Consider the following 26917-nt stretch of genomic DNA (forward strand, 5'->3'; position numbering starts at 1 on the left):
AGTCGGGCGCACTGAATTGAAAATATATAGAACGCTCATACTCCATGAAAAGTGAAGCCGCCGTGTCGCCATCTTGGTTAGCACGACTCGACCAACTCGCTTCACGGATCTCGTTTGTTTTGAACGTGTGAATTACGTGCGAACGCGTAACTGTGAATTTATGGCGGCAAGGAACATCACGTGATCGCTCTGAGCGAATCAGTGTGCTGCTCTGCCACCTGCTCAGATTCCGTGTATAATATTCCTCGCTGAAATGCGCTGAGGTAAATATGAATCAAAAATATGGACCTCGTAAAGATGAAAGAAAAAAAAACCTATGTGGTGTGAATAGCAATGTTCCTCGCTGAAATGTTAAAAAACGCAATCGCTTTTCGCTCTGAAATACGTGCGAACGCGTAACTGAGTTTATGGCGGCAAGGAACATCACGTGATCGCTCTGAGCGAATCAGTGCGCTGCTCTGCCACCGCCTCAGATGCCGTGCATAATATTCCTCGCTGAAATGCGCTGAGGTAAAAATATGGTAAAAAAAAATATTATGAAATAATTTTTTTTAGGTCGGCCATGTTCTTCCCAGGCTCAATGGCCATGTCTATGCCAAATATCAAGCACGTGAGCCTCTCCGTTTAGGAGTCTATCGGTAACATTACACACACACACACAAACTGTGTTTTATATATGTAGATATTCCCCATGGTGAGTTGATGACACATGCCAAGTTTCAATTTTCTTCGTTGAGCAGTTTTGGAAAAAAACATGTTCAAATTTTTTCCTTTAATCCAATAGGGCTGCCATAATACCATGTGACCTATGACGTCAGAGTTACCAATAAAATTTTCTACCTGGGAGTCCCTCCGATGTTTAAAGTTTTGCATCGATCGGACATGCGGTTACAGAGAAAAACATTTTTTAAAGTGAAAATATATAGGCAGAATCTGGTAGAGAAATATCTATAATAAATATGGCCTACTATAATATCTATAATACTGTAAAGTTTACTATAATATCTATAATTTAAATATCTATAATAAAAAATAAATAGAGAAATATAGAATGGCACAGACAGACACACGCACAGATAGGGGCGTTGCAATAGTCTGGCATTCCCTTCGGGGTGACACTAATTATTAACAGTGACTTAGGAGTGAATATATATATTACACTGTGCATGACATCGAGAAGGTGGACAGTTGTGTCGGCCCCGGATAAAATTAGATTACCAAGACGAGTTTAACGTCATAATAAAGGAGTAATCATTCTCGTGTTTATTCACTTCGTGGGGAAATTAATTTCAGCCTGAAATCACGAATATGCAGTTTGCTTGTCAAATTCAAACAGAAAGCACCTCCTGCTCCATATTCTCCTCCCACTCCTCCGTCCTCGGCACGCTCCAACTCTTCCCCCGCCCCCTGCACGCTCCACCCCTTCCCCCGCCCCCTGCACGCTCCACCCCTTCCTCCGCATACTGCACGCTCCACCCCTTCCTCCGTCTCCTGCACGCTCCACCCATTCCTCCACCCCCTGCACGCTCCACCCCTTGCTCCGCCCTCCGCACGCTCCACCCCTTCCCCGCCCCCTGCACGCTCCACCCCTTCCCCCGCCCCCTGCACGCTCCACCCCTTCCTCCGCATACTGCACGCTCCACCCCTTCCTCCGTCTCCTGCACGCTCCACCCATTCCTCCACCCCCTGCACGCTCCACCCCTTGCACCGCCCTCCGCACGCTCCACCCCTTCCCCGCCCCCTGCACGCTCCACCCCTTCTCCCGCCCCCTGCACGCTCCACCCCTTCTAAGCCCCTGCACGCTCCACCCCTTCCTCCTTCCCCTGCACGCTCCACCCCTTCCCCCGCCCCCTGCACGCTCCACCCCTTCCCCCGCCCCCTCCACGACGTCCACTTGCAAGCGGCGCCTGCGCCCTGACGACGCGTGCGCTCACATGGGAGCTGCACGCAAGCCGGTTCCTGTGCCGGAGCATCTTTGTTTTTACTATTATTTATTATCATCATTATTTATCAGCTTCCGGTAACGTTTTCTTCTGTTCGTTGAGCCGTCGAGAGATGGAGCTGTTGTAGGTGGACCTAGTTGGAGTAGTTTGTTGTTATTGAGCGAGTCCTCGAGCATGCTTTGCGAGCAGTGAGCATAGCGGCCTAGCTCACAGGGCCCGGACGATTATCCAGGCCATAGCGGTTCCCGCGGATCGTGGCTCCGGCAGGAGAGGGAACGGCCTGACGGACGGGGTCGGAGTGCTTAGCGGGCCCGCCGGCCTCAGGGGGCCTGCAGGGCGGACAGGGTCCCCGAGCCTCCCGGCCATGGATCGACAAACGAACGGAGGTGCCGAAGAATACTCGGTGGAAAACGTGGAGAAGGTAATGTGCGCGCGTCGTCTTTTGTGCCCATTCGATTCGCTCGCGTCGGTCAAAGTTTCCGTCTTCAACTTGAAACTCCGGTCCTGGCAGTCTCGACACGTCCCCCCCCCCCCGTCGACCCCGCGAATCAAATTGTGTGTGCACGCCCACGTCGCAATTATTTATTTATTGCATTATACTGTATCTACGTTTAATAAACGAGGTCCTTCATTTACAGCGAGAAACGTTCTCCGAAGATCGTTTTGGCCACCTGTGACGTCATCGGTGTCCAGGACTGATTATGTGGACCTAAAACTGTCATCCTGCGCTGTCTGTTTTTCAACTCCTTTTTCACCAGATTCTTACAGCAACCGGATTTTGAACCTTTAGAAGGTTAATTTCAGCCGGACATTCACAATTTTTTTGCTATCTGTCAGCGTGGGTCCTTATGTGGCATTGCTGATGTCAAGATTGGCCAAACATTTTGTCAAGTTTGGTCTTTCTGTCTTCTACCGACTCCTCTCCGGCCTTGCCCCCCCCCCCCCCCCAGCTCTCTCTGTGCTCTGTCCCCCAAATATTCCTACAGGTCGCACAAGATCTGCCAGCAACCCTCTTATGGTTAAACTGCCAAAATCTAGGCTCTCTGCTCACCTTCACTCTTTCATTCCCCCTTTTTCCCACCTCTGGAACAAACTCCCCCACTCCCTTCAATCCCTCTCCTCCCTCCAGGTCTTTAAAACAGCTGTTCACCACCATCTCTTATCTTCCCCCATCCAAAACCTTGATCTTTTCTACCCCCGCTAATTTTCACCTGAGATGCACTTTTTTGAAATTCCAACTTCTTTCCTGGAAGTCCTTGCAGTGTCCATATGTTTTATACCTCTCCCACCTCCCCCCAAGCCCTCTCCCTCCCACAGTTCTCTCGATGTCCTTGCTCTCAAATGTTGTGTTTGTGTTCTTCCCCCTCTCTCCCCAACTTGTCTACCGCTCCCCATATTTTGTGTTTTGTGTGTCGGTTTGACTTTTTGTGTGATTAATGTTAGCTCTTTCACGAGCCTCGATCTTGTATACACAAAAAACCCCCCCCAAAAAACATGTACAGTCTGTCCCATGTCCTTGACTTGCGGACAGAGTGCCGGTGCCACCGAAGCAGTCTCGGGGCAAAGATTGTGCTTGTTGTTTTGCCATCGCCGCCTGGGCACTCTGGGCAAGGATTTGTAATTGGTGATGACATGCCTACTCTTCGCGAAAGACATAGCGGGATATTTAACTGGACTGGACACCCGGGTTAACGTCCATCAGAAGGACGGTGATGCAACCCCCTGCCAGTTTATAGTTAGGTTGGCAATAAAACTCTGTCTAGACGGCTGAAAGGTATCGTGTGCAACGTCTGTATTATCCTCCCATGGCAAATGTACATCGTACACCAGTAATTTCAAATTTGTTGAGTGAGGAAATCTGGGAGTGCAGGCAGTGTGGGAGGAAAGGGGTAGAAGTGATTGGATGCAAAGTTGTTTCATTCGGGAAATGTCAAATCCTGTATACGTAACGTATTTGCTGCGAATGATGCCCCGCCAACCCACTCGGAATGGCATTTTGCCATCCTTAATTGAGGACATACTGCCGACATGCACGTGAGGTTGGCGACGGGTGCAGACAGAATGAGTTGCACATCTTTCTCTTTTTTTGCTGCAGGGGTAACGCCTTGGAAGTGCAGGATCAATCTCAATCAATTAATTGATATATGATGCTTTTGATTTTGAAGCAAAAGCCCCAAGCCCTCTCTTTCAGGATGCCGAATACATATGATTATGAGAGATATGGAGGACATTTTGGTTCTCTGACATTGGGAAGGTTCATTCGTCACGGAGATGATGCTGTCAGGCTCGCTCACTGCGATAATAATGATTATGGTGGAACGCATATTCCAGTGCAGATAGAAAAATGACATCAGTGTGTGCAGCTTTTGTGCAGAACTTTCACATACATTATGAGCGTGCTGGGAGAGCTAAACCTGATTTGATACAAGTGCAGATTCAGATTTCATTAACCTATGTTATCTGGGATGGAAACGCGTGATTTGGGTATTTTGTATTCCGAGAGGAGAGAAATTAATTTCTGCGAGAAAGATTAATCCCACAGTTGAGCGATAACGGTAGTTTGATGGTAGGTGTACTGGAATTTGATGCGTGTCACAGGGGCTAAAATGACATCATTCATCCATCTGTGTTTTAAATGCTTGTTTCACTGGAACCCTGGTGTTGGGCTAGCGGCTAGGGTGTCAGCTTAGGATCCTAGGATCCTGGGTTCGAATCCCGGTCGATTGCTGAATTAACGCCAGGGGGGTTGACTCAGCCTGTCATCCTTCCGAGGTCGGCAAATTGAGGACCAGTTCACTGGTAATTCCCTGTTTGTCGTTAAAGGCGGCAAAAAAAAAAAGGGTTGGCGTCAGGAAGGGCATCCGGCCGTAAAACATTGCTTCAAAAAGGGGACCGAAAAACAACAACAACCACGGTTCCCGAAAAAGGCCAACCCCCGCTTGCGGGGAAAAATGGCCTCTAAAGGTGTTTTTTTTTTTGTTTGTTTTTTTTCACTGGAAATAACTAAATGTTGCAATGTGTTTTGTTTTGCATGCAGGCCTTGCATCAGCTGTACTACGATCCCGATATTGAACATAAAAACACTGCACAGAAGTGGCTGATGCGAGCACAGGTGTCGCCCGAGGGATGGAATTTCAGCTGGGTGCTGCTGAGCCTTGATCGTGCTCCTGAGATTCAATACTTTGGAGCAAACGCTCTGCAAACAAAGATTTCTCGCCACTGGGCTGACATTCCCGCGGAGCAATACGAGGTGTATACGCTGTCGCGGTTTTGGAAAGACGGCGGATCGGGGTCAATGGCATAAATGGGTGTGGGTGTCATGATTGGATGAGGTGTTATCGTTTTAAGGATTTGAGGAAGGATTCTATCACTGCCTCGAATTGAGGATGCTGTCTGCTTCGTTCTAACCCTTTCTCCATTCCGATTTAAACTTTTGAATGGATTTCTGGAGAATCGTTGATCAATGTTAAACTCGTGGGAAGCGTGAACATTGCACAGTATTTATTTTAACCCTGCGCATGCGAAGCGAAAAGTTGGGTAAAGCAATTGGTTGATTTTGTCTGTCTGTCTGTCTGTCTGTCTGTCTATAAGCATCAGATTATGATTTAGGAACTACTTGATTTCAATTTGAATGTGGTATTTTGAGCACAAATTGGAACTTGAATTGGAAAACGAACCTGTAGCTTCGGAGTACTTTGGTTCTGTATTCGTCGCGAACGCGCATGTGCAAAGCTGAGTGAGATAATTTTTTTTACTCAGCCTGTCTGTTGGTAAAACAAAATCGAAAATCATTCCAAACAGGAAACCTGGTTATAAGCATGCAGTGAAGGACACAAACAACAAGCACAAACTACTAATGCGATGTGTTAAATCAGGTGGTGCAAAAGATGATGCATCAATGGCGGTGCAAAATATTATTTCAACAACCTTTAAAATCGTAATTTTTTTTCTATGGAATGATTTATTCAAAAACTGTAGAATTCAAATCGCCTTATTGACATTTTCAAAACCCTTCCTTTTAGCATTATTGGACAAAATATTATGGCATTTTACGTTATCATGACCAATCAAATTTTCCGCTTATAGATCCCACCCATGTTCTTGTTTCCCAATAATGCGCAGGGTAAGGTGCTCTATGAACTCTCTGGTGTTTACTTTTTTGTCTTTTTCTTCCTAATTGTTATAAGGTATCTAAATGAGAACAAGGCAGTCAAAGTTAATTGCTATTATTGATGGATTAAATGAGGAAATGAAAAGAAGTGACTTTATGATACAGATGTGATGAAAAATCATTGTTCTAGGAATTTTCTCCCTTGTGTCTTCAATTTTGGAAACAAAATTTCCACTGATAAATCTAATGATTAATAATAGATTTGCCAACAATTCAGCAACTCTGCTGTGTTATTGCTGTCTTTGTGAAATGTGTTTTGTCATTTCTATTTAATTTGGATTAAGCTGAGTGACCGGAGTTGGTGGTTTATGTCTGGCAAGTTAGCCCAGAGGAATGCGCGCTCCCTCTGAGCTGTCCAGTCTGGGTTCGAATCTCGACCTCGCAAAATGTTGTTACCATGGTGTTATTGCATGATGGGTGATTCATCAATGTGTGTGCCATCTATCGGATTTGTTGTTGCTGGATATTGAAGCTCTCAAAGTCTTTCGTGAAGAGTCGGCGAGTCATCGCCGGCATGCTGAAGAAATTGCAAATTTCAGAGCCAAATTGGCTTCAGTCGAATGTCAGGGCTGGCCAGCCGATTCGTGAAAGACTCTGACCAAAAACGTTCTCTATCTGACCCCACAAGAAGGTCATAATTATTGGAAGCCATTAAAGTAGTAGTGGAGGTGGTGATTTTGTGGGAACAGTGAAGTTGTGATCAAATGAATTTTTCTATTCACAGCTCAAGTTTAGATGCCCAGTTTGTTTGCACACAATGCTAAACTTCTGTTTTAAAACTTTAAACGGTTTTTTGTTTGGCCTGCAATAATTTGTCAACCACTGAATGGCCAACCAAGCTTGCCGCAAGTAAGGACTGTGATACAAAGATGAACTGATTCAATTTCAGATTCAGCAGGTCAAAGGTCACCTGCCCTTTGAAAATCAGTTTGCAGACTATAACTAGAGCTAGCGGCATCTGATGTTGTCTCTCTTCTTTTTATCTGTCTTTTTTTTTTCTCGCGCTCTCTCAGGTGACCATACATTTTTAATGTGACCTTTAATTGAGATCAAACGTAACAGTGGGTTGAGATCTTACGTGGACAAAAGCCTATCCGATGACATTCCCGTCAAATTCTACTTTGTTCTCATATATTTCAATTAATTATGATGTATTACCAACTCCACCGAAGGTGGACGGAGGTTATGTTTTCACTCTGTCTGTCTGTTACTTGGCAAAAAACAAATGTTGTTTTTGCAAGGATGTTGATCACTCCGGTTTGTGTGTTTGTGTGATGTGTGTGTGTGTGTGTGTGTGTGTGTGTGTGTGTGTGTGTGTGTGTGTGTGTGTGTGTGTGTGTGTGTGTGTGTGTGTGTGTGTGTGTGTTTGTGTGTTTGTCTGTCCACTCACTTATACTTGCCTATAGGTCACAATTTGAAACCCGATCTTCACGAAACTTCACCAAATGGTAGAGATCGTGGACCGACAAAATCCTATATATTTTTGAGGTCAAAAGGTCAACAACAATTTCACATTTCTAAAATCCTCAATTTTCATCTGATTGACTTGAAATTTGAATAGGATTTACATATCGGCGAACTGAATTCAACCACCAACTATTTTTGAGATCAGCATAGGCCAAAAGGTCAACACAGGCCAAAGGTCGACCACTTTTTCCGAATTTCTAAAATCCTCAATTTTCATCCGATTGACTTGTAATTTGAAAAGGATTTACATATCGGCTAACTGAATTCAACCACCCACTATTTTTGAGGTCAGCTAGGGCCAAAAGATCAACATAGGCCAAAGGTCAACCACTTTTTTCAAAATTCTAAAATGCTCAATTTTCATCCGATTGACTTGAAATTTGAATAGGATTTACATATCGGCTAACTGAATTCAACCACCGACTATTTTTGAGATCAGCATCGTCCAAAAGGTCAACATAGGCCAAAGGTCAACCACTTTTTCCGAATTTCTAAAATCCTCAATTTTCATCCGATTGACTTGAAATTTGAAAAGGATTTACATATCGGCGATCTGAGTTCAACCACCAACTATTTTGGAGATCAGCAAGGGCCAAAAGATCAACAACAATTTCAAATTTCTAAAATCTTCAATTTTTATCCCATTCACTTGAAATTTGAATGGGATTTACATATTGGTTAACTGAATTCAACCACAAACTATTTTGAGATCAGCATAGGCCAGAATGTCAACATAGGCCAAAGGTCGACCACGTTTTTCAATTTTCTAAAATTATCAATTTTCATCAGATTCACATAAATTTTGAAGACCATTTGCATATCAGGTCTCTGAATTCAACCACTAATTATTTTTGAGGTCAAAATGATGCTCTACTGAGTGCCATACTACTTTGTTCTGTTTTGCCAAGTGTCGCTCTACGAGTGATTTTTCGTTTGTTTGTTGGCAAAGTTACGAACGGATTCGGACAAAGCTTGTAGGACAGGTTGGGTGTGTACCAAGGACGAATTATTTACATATTGGTGAAGTTGCGGATCCAGATACTGGAATTTTAAAGTGATTCTTCACCATTGAGAGATAGGGCCAAAAACGATATATATCTTGATATTTACGAAAGTTGGGGCAGGTTATCACAAAATCAGGTGGATGAGTTGGTAAGGTGTTTGTTCATGTCCGGAAGCAGATCTGGCCTCTCGGTGGGACAAAAAACGTAAACTGTTCTGCCTGGCGGGGGTATGCACTTTACCGAGTGCTGTTCTAGTTTCGGCATTTAACAGGAGAGTTCTCATTTGGCATGATGCCTCCATTTTCTTCGGCATCGAGGATTTAATACAACAAAACTTCGATTATTTATTTTAATTTTGGAAATTTTTTAACTGAATGTGGAAATGGAAAAAAAAAAAAAGTCAGCATGTCAGCCAATAACGGCTTCATTTGCCAGGATGACCAATATGGGGAGTGACATGGGCATTTTTTGGGGGTGATGGAAGGCGGCTGGGGTCGGGGGTAAGGTGGTGGGGTGGTGGGGCTTTGGGATGCAATAAACAGCTTAACCTGAGGATGAATAAGAAGAAGTACCTTTCACTCTTAGAAGGCGACGACTAACTAGAGAAGAGATGGATGGGACAGTAAAATGGTGGAAGGGGAAAGGGAAATATGAATGGGACGGGAGTGGCCGGGGTCGCTAACTTGGTGGGTATATCAGCTTGTGTTTTATGCTTGATGTTTGGGTTGCTATCTTGAGATAACTTTAACAGGTGAATCAGTATATGTTGATGTCAATAAAAAATATTCAGGGCAGGGTTGTTTTTGTTTGCTTGTGTTTTTTGTTATCTTTGGTTGTTGTTCTATGTTAGCTGCATTGCTGCAAAGCTTTTATTTGGGATTTTCATTGTTTTCTGATGGCAGTTTATTTATAATGGCAGTTACTATGTTAGCTCATGAAAAAAGCTGTTACCTTGTGAAAAAAATGTTAATTCTCCTGTCTTTTGTTTCATAACATCTAGGTGTGCCTCCCGTCGCTTCGCTGACGGGTTTAATTAAAAGACAGCATGTTGTACTTCACAAATATATTGCCGATCTATCTGTGATTCTCCATGAGTATGTAAAATTAAGTGAAACACATGAAAAAGGATCTTTTATAACTTGTTGTTGTTGTTGTTGTTGTTGTTGTCTGGGCTGTTGTTCTTGTTCGTGTGCTTCCATTAAATATTTTTCTATTGCTTCAAGAATTATTACAAAATATAATTTTGTGTGCTTCTTTCGTGTCTGTCACACTTTATTCGAAAGACTTCTTGCTGTTGTCGAATAACAAAAAATTCACCATTGGAACCACTACTTTGAAGGTGTGGATCCGTCTTCTTCTTCTTCTATTCCAGAAAGACATGCTTTTTTCAACCGGCATCTCTATATCTAAACTTGGATGCAAATGTTTTTGCAAGTGAATCGATTCTTAGCTTTCCAACGGCACCATTAATATTACCTGTGACATGTCGCAGGTCTATAAGGGCTTTGCGTTGCTGTTTTTGTTGCTGCTGCTGTTGCTGTTGCTGCTGCTGCTGCTGTTTGTGTTGTTGGTGTTCTTGTTGGGGGTCAAATTATGAAATATGTGCTTATTGGTTGTACATCTGTCGGACCACACCTACATGTCGCTTGATTCCACCCATCATAGCACCGAGACAAAATTATATGGCTGCCATATTGGTTTTCTGGTAGACCAAACACATTAGGCCTGTAGGCCTCTGTTGGTTATCACTGCCCAGGTTTGTTGTGTCAGATATTAATTGGCTTTGTTTGGGTCGAATGTTATTCACAATGAGGGATCCTGGAAAATGTAATCATATATGTCGAATGGTGGTGGTTCGTATTCAACGTGTGGGTTGTGGCCATGCTGCTGATGTAGTGCCTCCATTACCAGTAAGTTGGTACTCATTTTGCTGTCCTGGGAAGGATGACAGGCTGAGTCGTCCCAACTGGTGTTAATTTAATAGAACGAAAGGGGCTCAAACTCGGGACCCTAAAATCTCAAGCCATCCACCTTAACCGTTAAGACAACGCCAGGTACAAATGTCGAATAACAGTAAGGTTTATTCAAGCCCTCCAGAACGCACGATAATCAAGCGTTACGTTACGCCAATTGTTAAAAGAATAGCCTTATGTAATTTTTGAGTGGTCCCATATAGGGGTTGAACAATCCTTGACCGTGTGACAAATCAGCTCATTCTGATATAACCTTGGGGAGGATGACATGGATAAGGGGTGTTTAATTAATCTTTTAATGTCGCCTTAAATGTGTGTTTCCCAATCACACTGTTAATATTTTAAGAGTGCTTTACATGCCCATTTACCAATTGGCCCGTTACCAGATTTTCTTGTAGGTTGTGACCACAGTGCGGTCATTTTTTATTATTCTACAGCATCCACTCTTTAGAATAAAGCGTGATGGATGGGCACATGGATGGACGCCTCTCCTTTTAGCAATAAATTACTGTGGGTTGTGAACTTGTGCAGATTTTTCAGAACTGGTTAGCACAATTGGAATTGGTGGAACAAATAAACACAATACAAGGAGTTCAGCCCATTAACTCCGTGTGGCAAGTGGTCATCCCACGAGGTTGATCTTACTTTACCCTTAATTTATTATTATTATTTTTTAACTCGTAACCCATTTTCATCTGTCCGAATACCTTTGGGTTTACTTTGGTGGTGTATTTGGAACGGTAGACAGATGATTATTCCTTTTGTATGCTGCATGTGTAGTCTGGATGTAAAATTTTCTTGACTGCAAATGGAGGCTCTTCTTTAACAGACATAATTATTCCCATGTTCTTTTGGATTTGCCGGAAGCTTGGCCCAAGTCTTTCATTACCAGCGTGACATTCGCAGGTATACATGGCCTGACATTCGACGAAGGTTAGGATAGGAATTTGTAATTTGTCCGTGGTGCCGGCGACAGCTCTCCTACTTTTCGCAATGGTTGCCGGCAGTCCGTAACATCCACCAATTAATCCCGGCAGATGGGATGCCCGATCAATGTGTGTGCCAATGGATGTTGATGACTCGCCCTGCCTGTGAAACACCAGGCTGACAGTTTATAGCTGGACCGAGATGCAAACCCAAGCTCGACAGTTTAGAGGCGAGTGTGTCGACTGCGAATGGAGTGAATACGCTTAATTCATTTTCTCCTGCTCTGCTCTGAATATGCCTGCTCTAATGGGCTGCTGTCGTGATTTTGCTCTCATTCTCCTTTTGCCTGTGGATGTTGATGGGCAGTTCCTGCTTTGTGCTAGCCACACTCCGTTTTCGATTATAATGAGCAATGGTGTAGCCTCGTATGCAGGAATTGGAATGCTCTTCAATCGTACCTCCCCCGTGCAAACCTGCTGGCTTGCTTTGTAAGCTTGAATATTCTTACCTGTTGGCATGCTTTGTCAACATGAATATCCTGAATCGCCAGAGTCTAATCAAGCCAAAAGTCATTTTGTGGTCTGCATCTTAAACAAGAGCACTTCGACCCATCTTGTTCTTCGACTATCATGCTTTGCGTTGCTTGGGTTTACAGCACCATTTGCACAAAGTCAGATGTAGCTTTTTATTCGATGTCTACAAATATGACACTTAATTAATGTTTTAATGGCAAATGCCACTTGGTGCATGTTTGTCGAGTCGTTTTTATGGAGGCTCCTGATCGAGCTAAACCTGATGAGCTGTGAGGATGATGCACCGACATTTAACCAGGAAAATGACATGCATGGGTTAGGTGCAAAGAGTGTAAGAAGTTGGGAACAGACATTTGATCTGCATTGAAGTGTCGTTAGGCTTCGAGCAACGAGTAGATTGCCTGCAGGGCCAAGTGCAGTGTGTTCCACAAAACAATAGTAGTTGCGGAATGGGCATGGGGTTGGGGCAAGGAATGATGGGGAAATAATTCCCAAATTATGCTGAGGCGGTGAAGTTGCAATCATATTTGGAGCATGGCGATGAATGGTGTGAAGAGAGGAAAGAGCAATAACGACATTTCTTTGATGTGTTTTCAGGCCTTGCGTTCACAGTTGAGCACACGGATTGCACTGTTCGCGGATGGGCCACGCATGGTTCTCACCCGCCTGTGTGTCGCGCTGGCATCACTTGCCCTTCACACAATTCCTGACAGCTGGCCTAATGCTGTGCAAGACATGGTGCAGTGCTTTCCACCTGGCCCGGCCTTGCTGGAGCTGCTCACCGTCCTTCCTGAGGAGCTACACACCAGCCGAATGCCTCAGTACAGGTATGAAAGGGCTAAGTGGTTTGAATTCACATTGACTGCTCGAGTGCTCATCAAAAATTTGGACCAACAATAAACCTTCATGGGTACCTGGGAATCTATTCTCACAGGGTTATAGCTGCTTTGAATGGAATTTTGCTTCCCTCTTCTTCACGTGCTGTTTTGTGTTTGTTGTACCATCTGAAAATTCTTGATTATGAAATTAATCTTTTGACTTTCCATTTTTTATTCCTAGTTTATGTTTGTGGAGAAGTAGAGGCCAGAGAGTTTGCAGAATGATATTAGGTTAAAGGGGAGCAGACACAAAAATAAACATGCGGATACATTGCAAACTAGAACGGCACTGGTTAGAGTGCATACCTCCGCCAGGCTGAACAGTTTACGTTTTGTATCCCACTGATAGGCCGGATTTGGATTTGGACGTGTACCAAAGTCTCATCGCTTGTTCTTGTCACCTAACCAACTCATTCCCCAAGTTTTGTTCGAATCCGTCCATATTTTTGGAGATATCGTGCCATACGATTCTTCCAGTCCCTCGAGCAAGGAAGGGACTTCAACCTCTGCACGGCATCAAAGTTTAATTATTTTCCCATTCGTGTCTTTGTCAAATTTCCACTCGTTATTTTATTGTGTATGTGTTACTGTGTGTTTCTACAGACTTGGCATTTAATATGGAATATTTTTTTTGTGGGGGTGAACTTACTTTTCAAGATGTCTTAGAACCAAAAGTTCATTGGAATTATGTTGAAATTATTCTAGATTTTGTTAATGTGACCTTTAAAAGAAACAAAAACCACATTTGACATTTCGAAACAAATAAATTGATCCTTGAAAGTGATGTAAACTGATATCGAACTCAATTCATGGACAGTACTGTGTTAAACGTCTATACGTTTTCCAGAAGTATCTCTATTTTGCACATTAGCCAAATTTTTTTTTAACAAAAACAAAAGTTAAATTACGACTGGGATTACTGACAGTAAAATTACAGTTCAGCACTTCGTGTAACCCCCACGAGCATTCAGGAGAGCACGTACACGTTGAGGCATGCTGTTCACGAGATTTGCCAAGGTTTGGACAGGAATCGCTTGCCATGCAGTGACAATAGCCTGCTGCAATTCACGCACAGAGGTCGGCTGCTGTTCCAAGTGGTCGATTTGACGTGTTAATTCTGCCCACAAGTTCTCTATCGGATTCATATCCGGGGACATGGCAGGCCACTCCATATGCTCTACACCACGGTCAGCAAGAAAGTGTTGGATCATGCGAGCACGATGAGGCCGTGCATTGTCATCTTGGAAGACAAAGTTTCCTCGAAAGGCTGCACGAGCAAATGGAAGCAATGTTTCTTCTAGAATGGCCCTGCACTTGAACTGGTTCAGGTTTCCATTCAGAACAACCAGGTCAGTTTTGCCCCCTGCATGAAAAGCAGCCCAAATGGTCACCCCACCACCTCCAGCTTGGACTCTTGGCACTATACAATCTTTGTTGTAGGCTTCATGCACTTGTCTGCGCACTCGGACGCGGCCATCTTGACGATAGACCAGAAATCTAGACTCGTCACTGAAGATCACGTGATTCCAGTGTCCTGGCTGCCATTGACGGTGCTCTCTGGCCCACTGCAATCGGCGCTGGCGGTGTTGTCTGGTCAGGCGTGGCTTTCTCAGGGGACGCCTGGCACGATAGCCTGCTTGAACCAGTCGTTGGTTGACTAGCCTTCTGGATACAGGCACATTTGTCAGTTGCTGCCACTCAGCCCTAAGCCGATTAGCGACTTGGTACGGCCATTGCGGACTAACCGGTGCAGCTGGCGATCATCCCTCCTTGTGGTTCTGCGGGGACGTCCTGGCCTCGGTATTGGAGTAGGGACACCCCTCTGAGCATTTCGTTTCAAGATCTTTGACACCTGACCTTGAGTGATGCCATACTGCCGAGCAATAGCACGCTGTTTCATGCCGTAATTTCGTAAAGCCACCACTCCATGACAAACAGAATTGTCGAGTGGACGTACCATCTCCAGAGGAAGCGGCAATAACTTTTGGAGATGTGCAGCAGTTGTTTTCCACGAATACAGAACGCAACAACCCTTGTATATCTGACTGTGAAGCCAATCATCAAATGTACCTGTCCGTACATTTTGCCACGCCACCTGTGATATAATCCTGTTGTTGACTTATTGCTGTGACAGACAATCAGTGACATGGTTCTTTTAACAAATAAATCACCAAAGTGTAAAAGAAACTCACCAGATTGATATACTGAGTTAAGAAAGGATCTTTGACACCTGACCTTGAGTGATGCCATGCTGCCAAGTCAAGAAAAAAAAAAAAATTCCATATTAAATGCCAAGTCTGTAGTTCGTATTGGTTTGCAATTCGTGCAAACTTGTGTTTAATTAATCGTTTTCTGTTCGCACGGCGTGCGCGGCCTGGTAACTTGAGGCTTCCCTCCCCCCGTCGGTGTTTTGTGAATTTAAGTTCTTTCCTTCACTGTATTGCTTATTTCTTAGATTTTCTCTTCTCCCCCTAACTTCCTCGAACATCTACCCTTTGTCTAACGTTTTAAATACGAAATATATATTTATATATATATTTTATTTCCCTCTCTCCTCGCGGGCACGTGCTTGTTGTCTCGCCCCGCCCCCTTTATCTCCTTTTCTTCCACCTCTTCCTTCCATCTTCAGCCGATACTCGCCTTTCCAATTCCAGTTTCCGAGATCTCATGTAACCCTTTCTCCTTTCTCTGATCCACACCCTTACTTCAGGGATTTTTCCCAGATTGTTTTTCATGGTTTTGTTTAAATATGTTTAAACTTTCCCTGCAGTGTTTTAGTCAGTGGTTTATTACAACACGCTGTTTTTCTTCCTATTTAAAAGACTTTTTTCAATTTCCTCATCAAATCATTCCATTTCAAAAAAAATTCAATCTCTTACAGTCATTCCTTTCTACATTATCTTAACTCACCTTCATTCCACCCCTCCTCGATTGTTTTCAAACGGATCCCTGACTTGAAAATCACAAGAACCCAGTTTGTAATAAATGGTCATTTTTCATTAATCATCCACTTTCTAAACTCCCCCATCACCCCTCCCCTCCAAAACTCCCCCCTCACTCCTCCCTTTCAATTCTCCCCCCTCACCCCTCCCCTCCTAAACTTCCCTCGCCCCTCCCCTCTAAATCTCCCCACTTGCCCCTCCCCCTCACCCCTCCCCTTCAAAACTCCCCTCTCAACCCTCCCCTTCAAAACTCCCCCCCACCCCTCCCCTTCTAATCTCCTCCCCCTACTATTTTTCTCCAATTCTCCCCCCTCCCCCTCCTCCTCAAAGCTGCCTCCTCCCCACTTCCTGTCCCTTCCATCACATACCTCCACCTCCTCCAACCTTCGACATTGCTCTGCCCCCCCCCCCCCCTCAAACAACCCCTCACTGTGCCTCATCCCTTCACCATCAAACCTTTTGTCCTCATCATTCCCTTTCTCCTAACTCTTCTGCAATCTCTGACACACTATCAACAGCTATCCCAACCTCCCCCTCTACCACTCATCTTACCCTAACCCTCCCCTCTCCTGTCCTCTACCCGATGCTCCCCCTCCCTCTTCCTTAATGGTATGGACTTCAAACATCCGGGGCCTTCGCTCAAACCTGATTGATCTCTCCATACAGGTTGCTTCCGACAAACCAGACGTAATCTGCTTAACAGAAACTTTCCTCCTTCAGGATGTCTCCGATTCCTTAATATCTCTTCCTGGTTACTCCCTCCTCCGATATGATGGACCTGAGCCTCGTGCTGGTGGTGGGGTTGCTATCTTTATTAAAAACTCTCTTCCTCACTCTCCTTGCACTGCCCTCTCTCCACCCCACCCCCAGAAGGACCTCTGGCTACGGCTTCCTCGCGGCTCCCACCTTTTGTTCATATGTGTTCTGTACTGCCCTCCAAACAGTGATGACTCCATTTACATCTCCCTGTCTGACAACATGGATCAACTTTTATCCACTCATCCCAACTCTCTCTTCCTCATATGTGGTGACTTCAACTGTCATCATGCCAGCTGGCTGGGTGTGGGTTCCTCTCACACTAGCCATGGCACCTCAGCAAAGGACTTCTGTGACTCACTGGGACTGACACAATCTGTCAATTTCTCGACCAAGATCTCAGTCAATGGAGTATCTTCTTTTCTAGACTTGGTTATGACTAACTTCCCTGCAAATGTCTGCTGCTCTTCTTCTGCTCCAATCGGTTCTTCTGATCATTTCCTTGTTCAAGTGGACATCTCTCTGGCCATTCTCAGAGAGCCTCCTCAGAGCTGACGAGGCTTGCATTTCACTCAGGCTGACTGGCATGGTCTTCAAGCAGCCATCAATCATCTAGACTGGTCTCCCATCTCTACTGCCTCTGACATCAACTCTTCCAGGGAATTCTTCCAAAGTAAACTGCTCTCTCTCATGCACAGATTTATCCCATCTCGTCTTCAGTTGTCTTACCCATCCTCCCATCCATGGTACACCAAAGCTTGTGGTGAGGCAGTTGTCATGAAGCAACTTGCCTTCACCTCATGGAGGGCTAATCCAACTGAAGGAAGTCTCAGTTCCTTTCACAAAGTTTGGAACAAGTGTGTGTCTACCCTCAGGAGAGCCAGGAAACAATATCCCTCCATTCTCAAGACTGAACTCTCAAACCTGTCTCCCTCCTCCAAATCATCGTGGTGTCTGGTCAAATCTGTTTCTGGTGTTTGTTCCCCTTCCATCCCCTCCCTTACCTCAAACGGCTGCACAGCTGACACCACATGTGAAAAAGCCGAATGCCTCAACTCTGTGTTTCCCTCACAATCCTGTGTCCCAAACCCATCTCTCTCTGTACTGACGTTTCCCAGTCAAACCCACCTGCTCCTGGACTCTGTGTCCTTCTCTCCTGTCAAGGTGGAGAAGTTTCTGTCAAAACTCGACTCTGATTCTGCAACTAGACCAGACGGCATCAGCCCACGGGCCCTAAAATCCTGCTCTGCCACTCTATCTTACCCTCTCTCTATTCTCTTCACCTTCTCTTTTGCTCAAGGTCATCTGCCATCTGCTTGGAAATCAGCCAACATTACCGCTTTACACAAAAATGGTGCAAAAACAGATCCTTGCAACGACAGTCCAATCAGCCTGCTCCCAATAATCAGCAGGTCATGGAATTGATCATTGCTTCTGACATCAAATCCTTCCTCTTATCCAATGGCTTGATTTCGGATCATCAATTTGGATTCAGACCAGGTCATTCTACTCTGGACATGCTGCTTCTGCTGTCTCAACAATGGATGGAGGTTCTTAATGCCAAACAGGAAATCAGAGCTGTCTCCCTTGACATATCACGTGCCATCGATACGGTCTGGCACCCCGCTCTGCTCACCAAACTCTCCCCCTGTGGTATTGATGGAAATCTCCACGCATCGCTTGCGGACTTTCTCTCTGGTCATAGTCAACGTGTGGCCCTGAATGGATTTCTCGCATCTCCCCTTCCTGGTCAGGCTGGAGTTCCCCAAGGCAGTGTTCTGGCCCCTGTGCTTTTTCTGGTCTTCATCAGTAATCTCTCCGACTCTCTGGAAAATCCTCTCTATCTCTTTGCTGATGACTCCACTCTCTGCCGCTCCATACCGCATTCCTCAGATCAGCAGTCTGCAGCCTGCTCACTCTCTGCAGACCTGGACAAAATCGCAGACTGGTCAAACAAGTGGATCATGTCTTTCAATCCTGACAAATCTCACATTCTCACTATGTCTCTCCAAAAAGACCGACTGGACAACTCTCCCATCTACTTTGTCGACAATCCTCTCCAAGAAGTTTTGTCACTCAAGCTTTTGGGTCTCACTATCTGCCATGATCTTTCCTGGGAAAACCACATTTCAAATCTGGCCTCCAAAGCCAGTCGCCGACTGGGCATCCTCCGTCGTGCGAAGTCCTTCCTTGACACACCTGAGCTCCTCACCACATACAAGGCTTTCATCCGCAGCTCAATGGACTACCGTTCTCCCCGTTGGGCCGGTGCTCCTGCCTCACACCTAGCTCGGCTTCAAGCTGTTGAAACCAAAGCTTTCAGAATCATTGGAATCTCCCGCGACGAAGCCAATTCCGAGGGCCTTTCACTCACTCACCGCAAGCAGGTTGGTGGTCTTTCTGTCTTCTACCTACTCCTCTCTGGCCTTGCTCCCCCAGCTCTGTCTGTGCTCTGTCCACCAAATATTCCTGCAGGTCGCACAATATCTGCCTGCAACCCTCTATGGTTGAAGTGCCAAAATGAAGACTCTCTGCTCACCTTCACTCTTTCATTTCTCCTTTCTCCTGCCTCTGGAACAAACTCCCTCACTCTCTTCAATCCCACTCCTCCCTCCAGGTCTTTAAAACAGCTGTTCACCACCATCTCTTATCTTCCCCCTTCCAAAACCTTGATCTTTTCTACCCCCGTTAATTCACTTCAGATCCACTTTTTTGAAATACCGACTTCTTTCCTGGAAGTCCTAGCAGTGTCCATGTGTTTTATACCTCTGCCGCCACCCCCTCCCATTCCCATGTCTTCTCCCCCCAAGCCCTCTCCCTCCCACAAATCTCCCGATGTCCCTGCTCTCAAATGTTGTCCTTGTGTGCCTCCCTCTCTCTCCCCAACTTGTCTCCCGCTCCATTTATCATATGTTTTATGTGTCGGTTTGTCTTTTTGTGATCAATGTTTGCTCTTACACGAGCCCCGATCTTGTATATAAAAAAAAAATATAAAAAATACAGTATATCGTTTTTAGTCCTGTCATTTAATTGTGAAGAATCGCTTTTAAAAAATCCTGTGATCCGGATCAAGATTCGATTCTTCACGAAAATTGAATCTATTGTTCCTTGTCGCAGACCCAACCTCTCCACCAAGTTTCGTCCAATCAGTCCACAACTTTTTGAGATATCGTTTTTTTTTGCCTTGTCTCTCAATGGCGAAGAATAAAAAAAAATTATTGCATCCAGATCCCGATCGTTACCAAAATCTAATAATTTTGTCCGTGTCACATACCCAACCTTTCCACCAAATTTGATCCAAGCCCATCCATACCTTTTTGAGATATCTTGTTTACAAACAGACAGACAGACAGACAGGGGTGAAAACATAACCTCCATACACCTTCGGTGGTGGAGGTAATGAGTCGTCGATTGGCAGGAATGGAGGACAAGGGGAATTGAGGGAAGAGTATGGGATAACAGATACAGTCGGTTCTACAGATGAGCGAGTTGAGAGATGAATAAATGGAGACGAGGATTCTTCTTCGACTTGGTGAGTGTAACTCGGTGTGGGTTTCTTTTGGAAAGTCACCAGGCTTTGTGGTGTAATGGTTAGAGCGTCCGCTCCAATGTCAGCTGTTCAAATCCCGACCAAGTCATACCAAGGTCTTTTAAAATGGTACATGCTGCTTCCTTGATCAATGCTCAGCATTTAAATGGATAAAAGCACAAACAATCCCCATAGGATGGCATCCATACGAAGGGGGAAATTCCTGCTTTGGAAATTCCCTGCTGAGTGTGGTGAGAAAAGCGGCGCCATTGTTGTGGCGTCGCTTGTTACCAGAGTGCCCTGGGAAGTGATGGCATTTCCCCTTATCTCAATGGCTGTGTTTGTCTCATCTGACAGTCTTGTGCTGTGTCTTGTGTATTCGTCTGTATGTCCATGTGTGTGGCAGCCCCACTCCGAACCTTGGATCCTGTAAAAAGAAAACGAAAACAAGTACCATGAGATATTGTGTACATCAGTGAATTATATTAGCTGGAAAACCTAGTTTAGTATCCTTCTGAAGTGCGGCAGGCTCATTGATGTGGTGCCCTGCTTGCGAAGCACCATGCTGACTGACGTCTTGTCTAGCCAGGCCAAGAATCGAACCCGGATTTGACAGATCAAAGGTGTACACACTACCTCTGAGCTAACCGCTCAGCTCTCATCTCTTTTCTGCACACAGGAGATTGACATTGTACTGATATTAAGTGAGTAATATTTTGGAAAGAGTCAGTTACTGATGAACACAGGCCAATGATGTTCCCTCTCTGAATGATTGACTTCGATGCCATAAAATAATGCCATCCTTGTAGAACTGACTGTCCCAAATGGAAGAAAATCCAACCAACTCCCATTTCAGAAAGGAATGTAGATATCAATACATTATTTCATTGCTGATTTAGAAGGCAAGAGCTGGTCCATGCATTATTTCTCTATTGAAGTTGTGCAGCAGAGGATTTTGCAACACATCATGTAGCAGATTCCTGATTGCTCAAGATATACAGAAGGGAAAAAAGAAAGGCCATAATAGACCCGATTGCCAGAAGAACACTAAGAGCCAGAGTATGAAGGTATTACACCACAATGAATTGCTACCACCGCAAAGAATATTCTCTGATATGATGAGGGATGAGAGGGAAGGGTGTTGGTTGCAATATTCCTTAAAACTGCTTTAAGCCACCGAAGTTTGGGCAAAGGTTTGGGACATCTGAGCATAAATCAAATTCGATGACTATTATCTCGAGATCTGCAGAATGTATTTCCTGGAGTTGCCTTCAAATATCACTTTGAGTGTCCATCTTTATAGAGGTTAAGTAAAGGTTACTGTGTGCTGGTGTTATCAATGAAGTAATCCTTCCAATACCTTGTTTTTTTATTTAAATATTTTATGGATATGTTCTTGGCTTTCCTCAAGTGGAACACCATTTGGCACAGAAAATTTCTCACTGAGGTTTCTGTGATGCTTATTGAATCTGCCCAGAGCACAGTTTTTTAACGCCAAACCCTTGTTACCCTGTGCACGCGTAGCGAAAAGCGGGGTTTGGCAATTGGTTCACTTTTCCTGTCTACAAACGTCAGTTTATGATCGAGGAACAACTTTTTTTTTCTTTTTTTTTTTTGTATACGGTCAAGGCTTGTGAAAGAGCTAACATTTATGAAACAAACAAATCAAACAAACAAGCAAACAAAGTATATAAAAAGGGGAGCGGTCGACAAGATGGGGAGAGAAGGGGAGGAAGCACACAAACAACATTTGAGAGCAGGGACATCGGGAGATTTTTTTTTTTTTTTTTTTTTTTTTTTGGATACTGAATCGAGGCTCGTGAAAGAGCTAACATTTACTTCACAAACAAATCGACCAGACAAACAAAATACACAAAAAGAGGGAGCGGAAGACAAGATGGGGAGAAAAGGGGAAGCACACAAACACAACATCCGAGAGCAGGGAGATGTGTGGAAGGGAGAGGGCCCGGGGGGATGAGGCATGGGAAGGGGGGGGGAGGGGGAGGGAGAAGTATAAAGCACAAGGACACCAAGGACTTCCAGGACAGAAGTTGGTATTTCAAAAAGTGGAATTGGGGTGAAATTAGCGGGGGTACAAAAGATAAAGGTTTTGGATGGGGGAAGATAAGAGATTGTGGTGAACAGCTGTTTTAAAGACTTGGAGGGTGGAGTGGGATTGAAGAGAGTGAGGGAGTTTGTTCCAGAGGCGGGAGAAAAGAGAAATGAAGGAGTGAAGGTGAGCAGAGAGTCTTGATTTTGGCAGTTTAACCAAAAGAGGGTTGCAGGCAGATCTTGTGCGACCTGTAGGAATATTTGCGGGACAGAGCCAAGAGAGAGCTGGGGGGGCAAGGCCAGAGAGGAGTCGGTAGAAGACGGAAAGACCACCAACCTGCCTGCGGTGAGTGAGTGAGAGGCCCTTGGAGTTAGCTTCATCGCGGGAGATTCCAATGATTCTGAATGCTTTGGTTTCAACAGCGCGAAGGCGAGCTAGGTGTGAGGCAGGAGCACCAGCCCAGAGGGGAGAGCAGTATTCCATTGAGCTGCGGATGAAAGCCTTGTATGTGGTGAGGAGCTCAGGTGTGCCAAGGAAGGACTTCGCACGACAGAGGATGCCCAGTCGGCGACTGGCTTTGGAGGCCAGATTTGAAATGTGGTTTTTCCAGGAAAGATCATGGCAGATAGTGAGACCCAAAAGCTTGAGTGACAGAACTTCTTGGAGAGGATTATTCAGAAAGTGGATGGGAGGGTTGTCCAGTTGGTCTTTTCGGAGAGAAATCGTAAGAGTGTGAGATTTGTCAGGATTGAAAGACATGTTCCACTTGTTTGCCCAGTCTGTGATTTTGTCAAGGTCTGCAGAGAGTGAGGAGGCTGCAGACTGCCGATCTGAGGGATGAAGAATGGAGCGACAGAGAGTAGAGTCGTCAGCAAAGAGATAGAGAGGATTTTCAAGAGAGTCAGAGAGATCATTGATGAAGACCAGAAAAAGCACAGGCCCCAGAACACTGCCTTGGGGAACTCCAGCCTGAACAGGAAGAGGAGATGAGAGAAACCCATTCAGGGCCACACGTTGACTACGACTAGAGAGGAAGTCCGCCTGCCATGTGTGGAGATTTCCATGGATACCAAAAGAGGAGAGTTTGGTGAGCAGAGCGGGGTGCCAGACTGTATCGAAGGCACGTGATATGTCAAGGGAGACTGCTCTAATTTCCTGTTTGGCATTGAGGACCTCCATCCATTGTTGAGAAAGCAGAAGCAGCATGTCCAGAGTGGAGTGTCCAGGTCTGAAACCAAATTGATGATCAGAGATCAAGCCATTGGAGAAGAGGAAAGATTTCATATCTGAAGCAATGATGGATTCCATGACTTTGCTGATAATTGGGAGAAGGCTGATTGGTCTGTAGTTGCTGGGATCTGTTTTTGCACCTTTTTTGTGCAAAGCGGTGATGTTGGCAGATTTCCAAGCAGATGGAAGATGACCTTGAGCAAAAGAGAGGGTGAAGAGAACAGAGGAGAGAGGGAGTGAAAGAGCAGAAGAACATGATTTTAAGACCCGTGGGCTGATGCCGTCAGGTCCAGTTGCAGAATCAGAGTCGAGGGTTGACAGAAACTTTTCCACCTTGTCAGGAGGAAAGGACACAGAGTCCAGGAGCAGCTGGGTACGACTGGGTACGGTGGGTACAGAGAGGGATGGGTTTGGGACACAAGATTTAGAGGCAAACACAGAGTTGAGGCATTCGGCTTTTTCACGTGCGGAGTCAGCCGTGTGGCCATTTAAGGTGAGGGAGGGGATGGAGGGGGAACAAACACCAGATACAGATTTTACCAGACGCCACCAGGATTTGGAAGAGGGAGACAGATAAGAGAGTTCGGTCCTGAGGACGGAGAGGTATTGTTTCCTGGCTCTCCTGAGGGTGGACACACACTTGTTTCGGGCTTTGTGAAAGGAAATGAGATTTCCTTCCGTTGGATTTGCTTTCCAGGAGACGAAAGCAAGTTGTTTCTGGGCAATAGCCTCACCACAAGATTCCGTGTACCATGGACGGGAGGAAGGGTATGACAACTGAAGACGAGAAGGGATAAATCTGTGCATGAGAGAGAGCAATTTACTTTGGAAGAATTCCCAGGATGAGTTGATGTCAGAGGGAGTAGAGATGGGAGACCAGTCCAGATGATTGATGGCTGCTTGAAGACCGTGCCAGTTGGCCTGAGTGAAATGACAGACTCGTAGACGCTGAGGAGGCTCTCTGAAAATGGTCAGAGAGATGTCCACTTTAACAAGCACATGATCAGAAGAGCCGATTGGAGCAGAAGAAGAGCAGCAGACATTTTCAGGGAAGTTAGTCATAACCAAAGCCAGAAGAGAAGATTCTCCGTTGACTGAGATCCTGGTTGGGAAATTGACAGATTGTGTCAGTCCCATTGAGTCACAGAAGTCCTTTGCTGAAGAGCCATGGCTGGTGAGAGAGGTACCCACACCCAGCCAACTGGCATGGTGACAGTTGAAATCACCACATATGAGGAAGAGAGAGTTGGGATGGGTAGATAGAAGTTGGTCCATATTATCAGACAGCGAGATGTAGATGGAGTCATCACTGTTTGGTGGACGGTACAACACGCATATGAACAAAAGGTGGGAGCGAAGGGGAAGCCGTAGCCAAAGGTATTCCTGGGGGTGAGGTGGAGAGAGGGCAGTGCAGGGCGAGTGAGGAAGAGAGTTTTTTATAAAGATAGCAACCCCACCTCCAGGACGAGGCTCAGGTCTATCATACCAGAGGAGGGAGTAACCTGGGAGAGATATCAAGGAAGCAGAGACATCATGAAGGAGGAAGGTTTCTGTTAAGCAGATCACGTCTGGTTTGTCAGAAGCAACCTGTATGGAGAGATCAGTTAAGTTTGAGCGAAGGCCCCGGATGTTTGAGGTCCATACTGTTAAGGAAGAGGAAGGGGGAGCATCGGATACAGAACAGGGGGGGGGGAGCTGTAGGGCAGGATGTGGAAGAGGAGGAAGAGGTAGGGAGAGCTGTTGCAAGTGTGTCAGAGATTACAGAATAGCTTGGAGAAAGGGAAGAATGGGGCGGACAAAAGGTTTGATGGTGTTTGGGTGAGGCGCCATGACGTGTTATTTGAGGAGGGGGAAGAGTGAGGCAGAAGGTTGAGGAAGATGAAGGTGAAAGTTGGAAGGGGGAAGAAGCGGGGAGGACGCTTTGAGGAGGAGGGGTGAGAGGGGAGTCTAGGAGGGGAGGAGTGAGGGAGAGTCTCGGAGGGGAGGGGTGTGGGGGGAGTTTAGGAGGGAAGGGGCAGGGGGGGAGATTTGAAAGGGATGGGTGTTTGGGAAGATTTGGGGGGGGAGGGGCAAGGGGGAAGATTTGACAGAGATGGGTGATGGGGAAGATTTGGAGGGGAGGGGTGTGATTGGATTTTGAAAAGTGTACGATTTATGGGAAACGAACATTTATTGCAAAATGAGTTTCTTGAGACATTCGAGTCAAAAATACGTTTGAGGACACTGTAGGATGGGTGGAGTTCTGGAGAGTTTAGGGAATGAATGAAAGATGCACTGTAAGAGATGGAATTTTTTTTTTGAATGAATAGAATTGGTGAGCAAGTCGAAAGCATCCTTTAATAGAAGAAGTATAAAAAAGTGTTATAGAATATGACATAATAATAAAGTTCTTCAGGGGACAGATGAAACATGTATTAACAACTTGATCACGTGATCTCGAACAACGTGGTCGAAGAACGAAAGAACGAAGAACGAAAGAACAAAAGAACGAAGAACGAAAGAACAAATAAGAACGCACAAGCGGATAAGAACAGGGAAGGAAATTTTTTTTTTTTTTGAGATTTTAATACAAGGGAGTATGGGTGAAAAGACCGTGAAAAACAGAGACCGAAAGTAGTTGCAGCGCGATCGAAGAACCGCTGAGACAAAAAACAAAAGCCTCAAGCCAAGGTCTGAGGACACGGTAGCCTACTAGCACTACACTCGGCCTCAGAATACACGATATGAAAAAACCGACGATTCTGTACACAGGTATGAAAAACCAACACCGAGAAACCTATTAAAGTCACCCCAATAGGTACATGCACCGAAAGAAAGATAAAGATACGACAAAAACACAAATGTGAAAGATCACTTAGCTTCGAAAGCGTGAGCGCATGGAACAGCTTCGGAAAGCTATGTGGGAGGGAGAAAAGATGTGTGGATGTGTGGGAGGGAGAGGGCCTTGGGGGAGGCAGGATAGGTATAAAACGCAAGGACACCAAGGACTTCCAGGAAAGAAGTCGGCACCTCAAAAAAGTGGAATTGGGGTGAAATTAGCGGGGGTAGAAAAGATCAAGGTTTTGGATGGGGGAAGATAAGAGATGGTGGTGAACAGCCGTTTTAAAGACCTGGAGGGTGGAGTGGGATTGAAGAGAGTGAGGGAGTTTGTTCCAGAGGCGGGAGAAAAGAGGAATGAAGGAGTGAAGGTGAGCAGAGAGTCTTGATTTTGGCAGTTTAACCATAAGAGGGTTGCAGGCAGATCCTGTGCGACCTGTAGGAATATTTGGGGGACAGCCCAGAGAGAGCTGGGGGAGCAAAGCCGGAGAGGAGTCGGTAGAAGACGGAAAGACCACCAACCTGCCTGCAGTGAGTAAGTGAAAGGCCCTCGGAGATAGCGTCATCGCGGGAGATTCCAGTGATTCTGAAAACTTGATTGCAATTGAATGTTATATTTTGAACATGAATCGGAAAACGAACCTGTGCGTTCGCAATACTTTGGCTCTGAAATTTGTCCCAATCGTGCATGATC

At 45.3% G+C, this 26917-nt stretch overlaps 1 protein-coding gene across 3 annotated transcripts in view; it reads left to right on the forward strand.

The window, feature by feature from the left end:
• Nucleotides 1-1915: 1915 nt before the first annotated feature.
• The window catches only part of IPO13 (importin 13), a 308248-nt gene continuing 283246 nt past the window's right edge, over nt 1916-26917 (forward strand). For all 3 annotated transcript variants that reach the window (XM_068112643.2, XM_068112650.2, XM_068112659.2), the window contains exons 1-3: nt 1916-2364; nt 4981-5193; nt 12616-12845. In XM_068112643.2, the coding sequence (XP_067968744.1) occupies nt 2308-2364; nt 4981-5193; nt 12616-12845 (500 nt within the window). In that variant the 5' untranslated portion in view covers nt 1916-2307. The remainder of the gene's footprint in view (nt 2365-4980; nt 5194-12615; nt 12846-26917) is intronic.

This window comes from Myxine glutinosa, chromosome 1 (genome assembly GCF_964187855.1).
Source record: "Myxine glutinosa chromosome 1, kmMyxGlut1.1, whole genome shotgun sequence".
Taxonomy (NCBI): Eukaryota; Metazoa; Chordata; class Myxini; order Myxiniformes; family Myxinidae; genus Myxine; species Myxine glutinosa.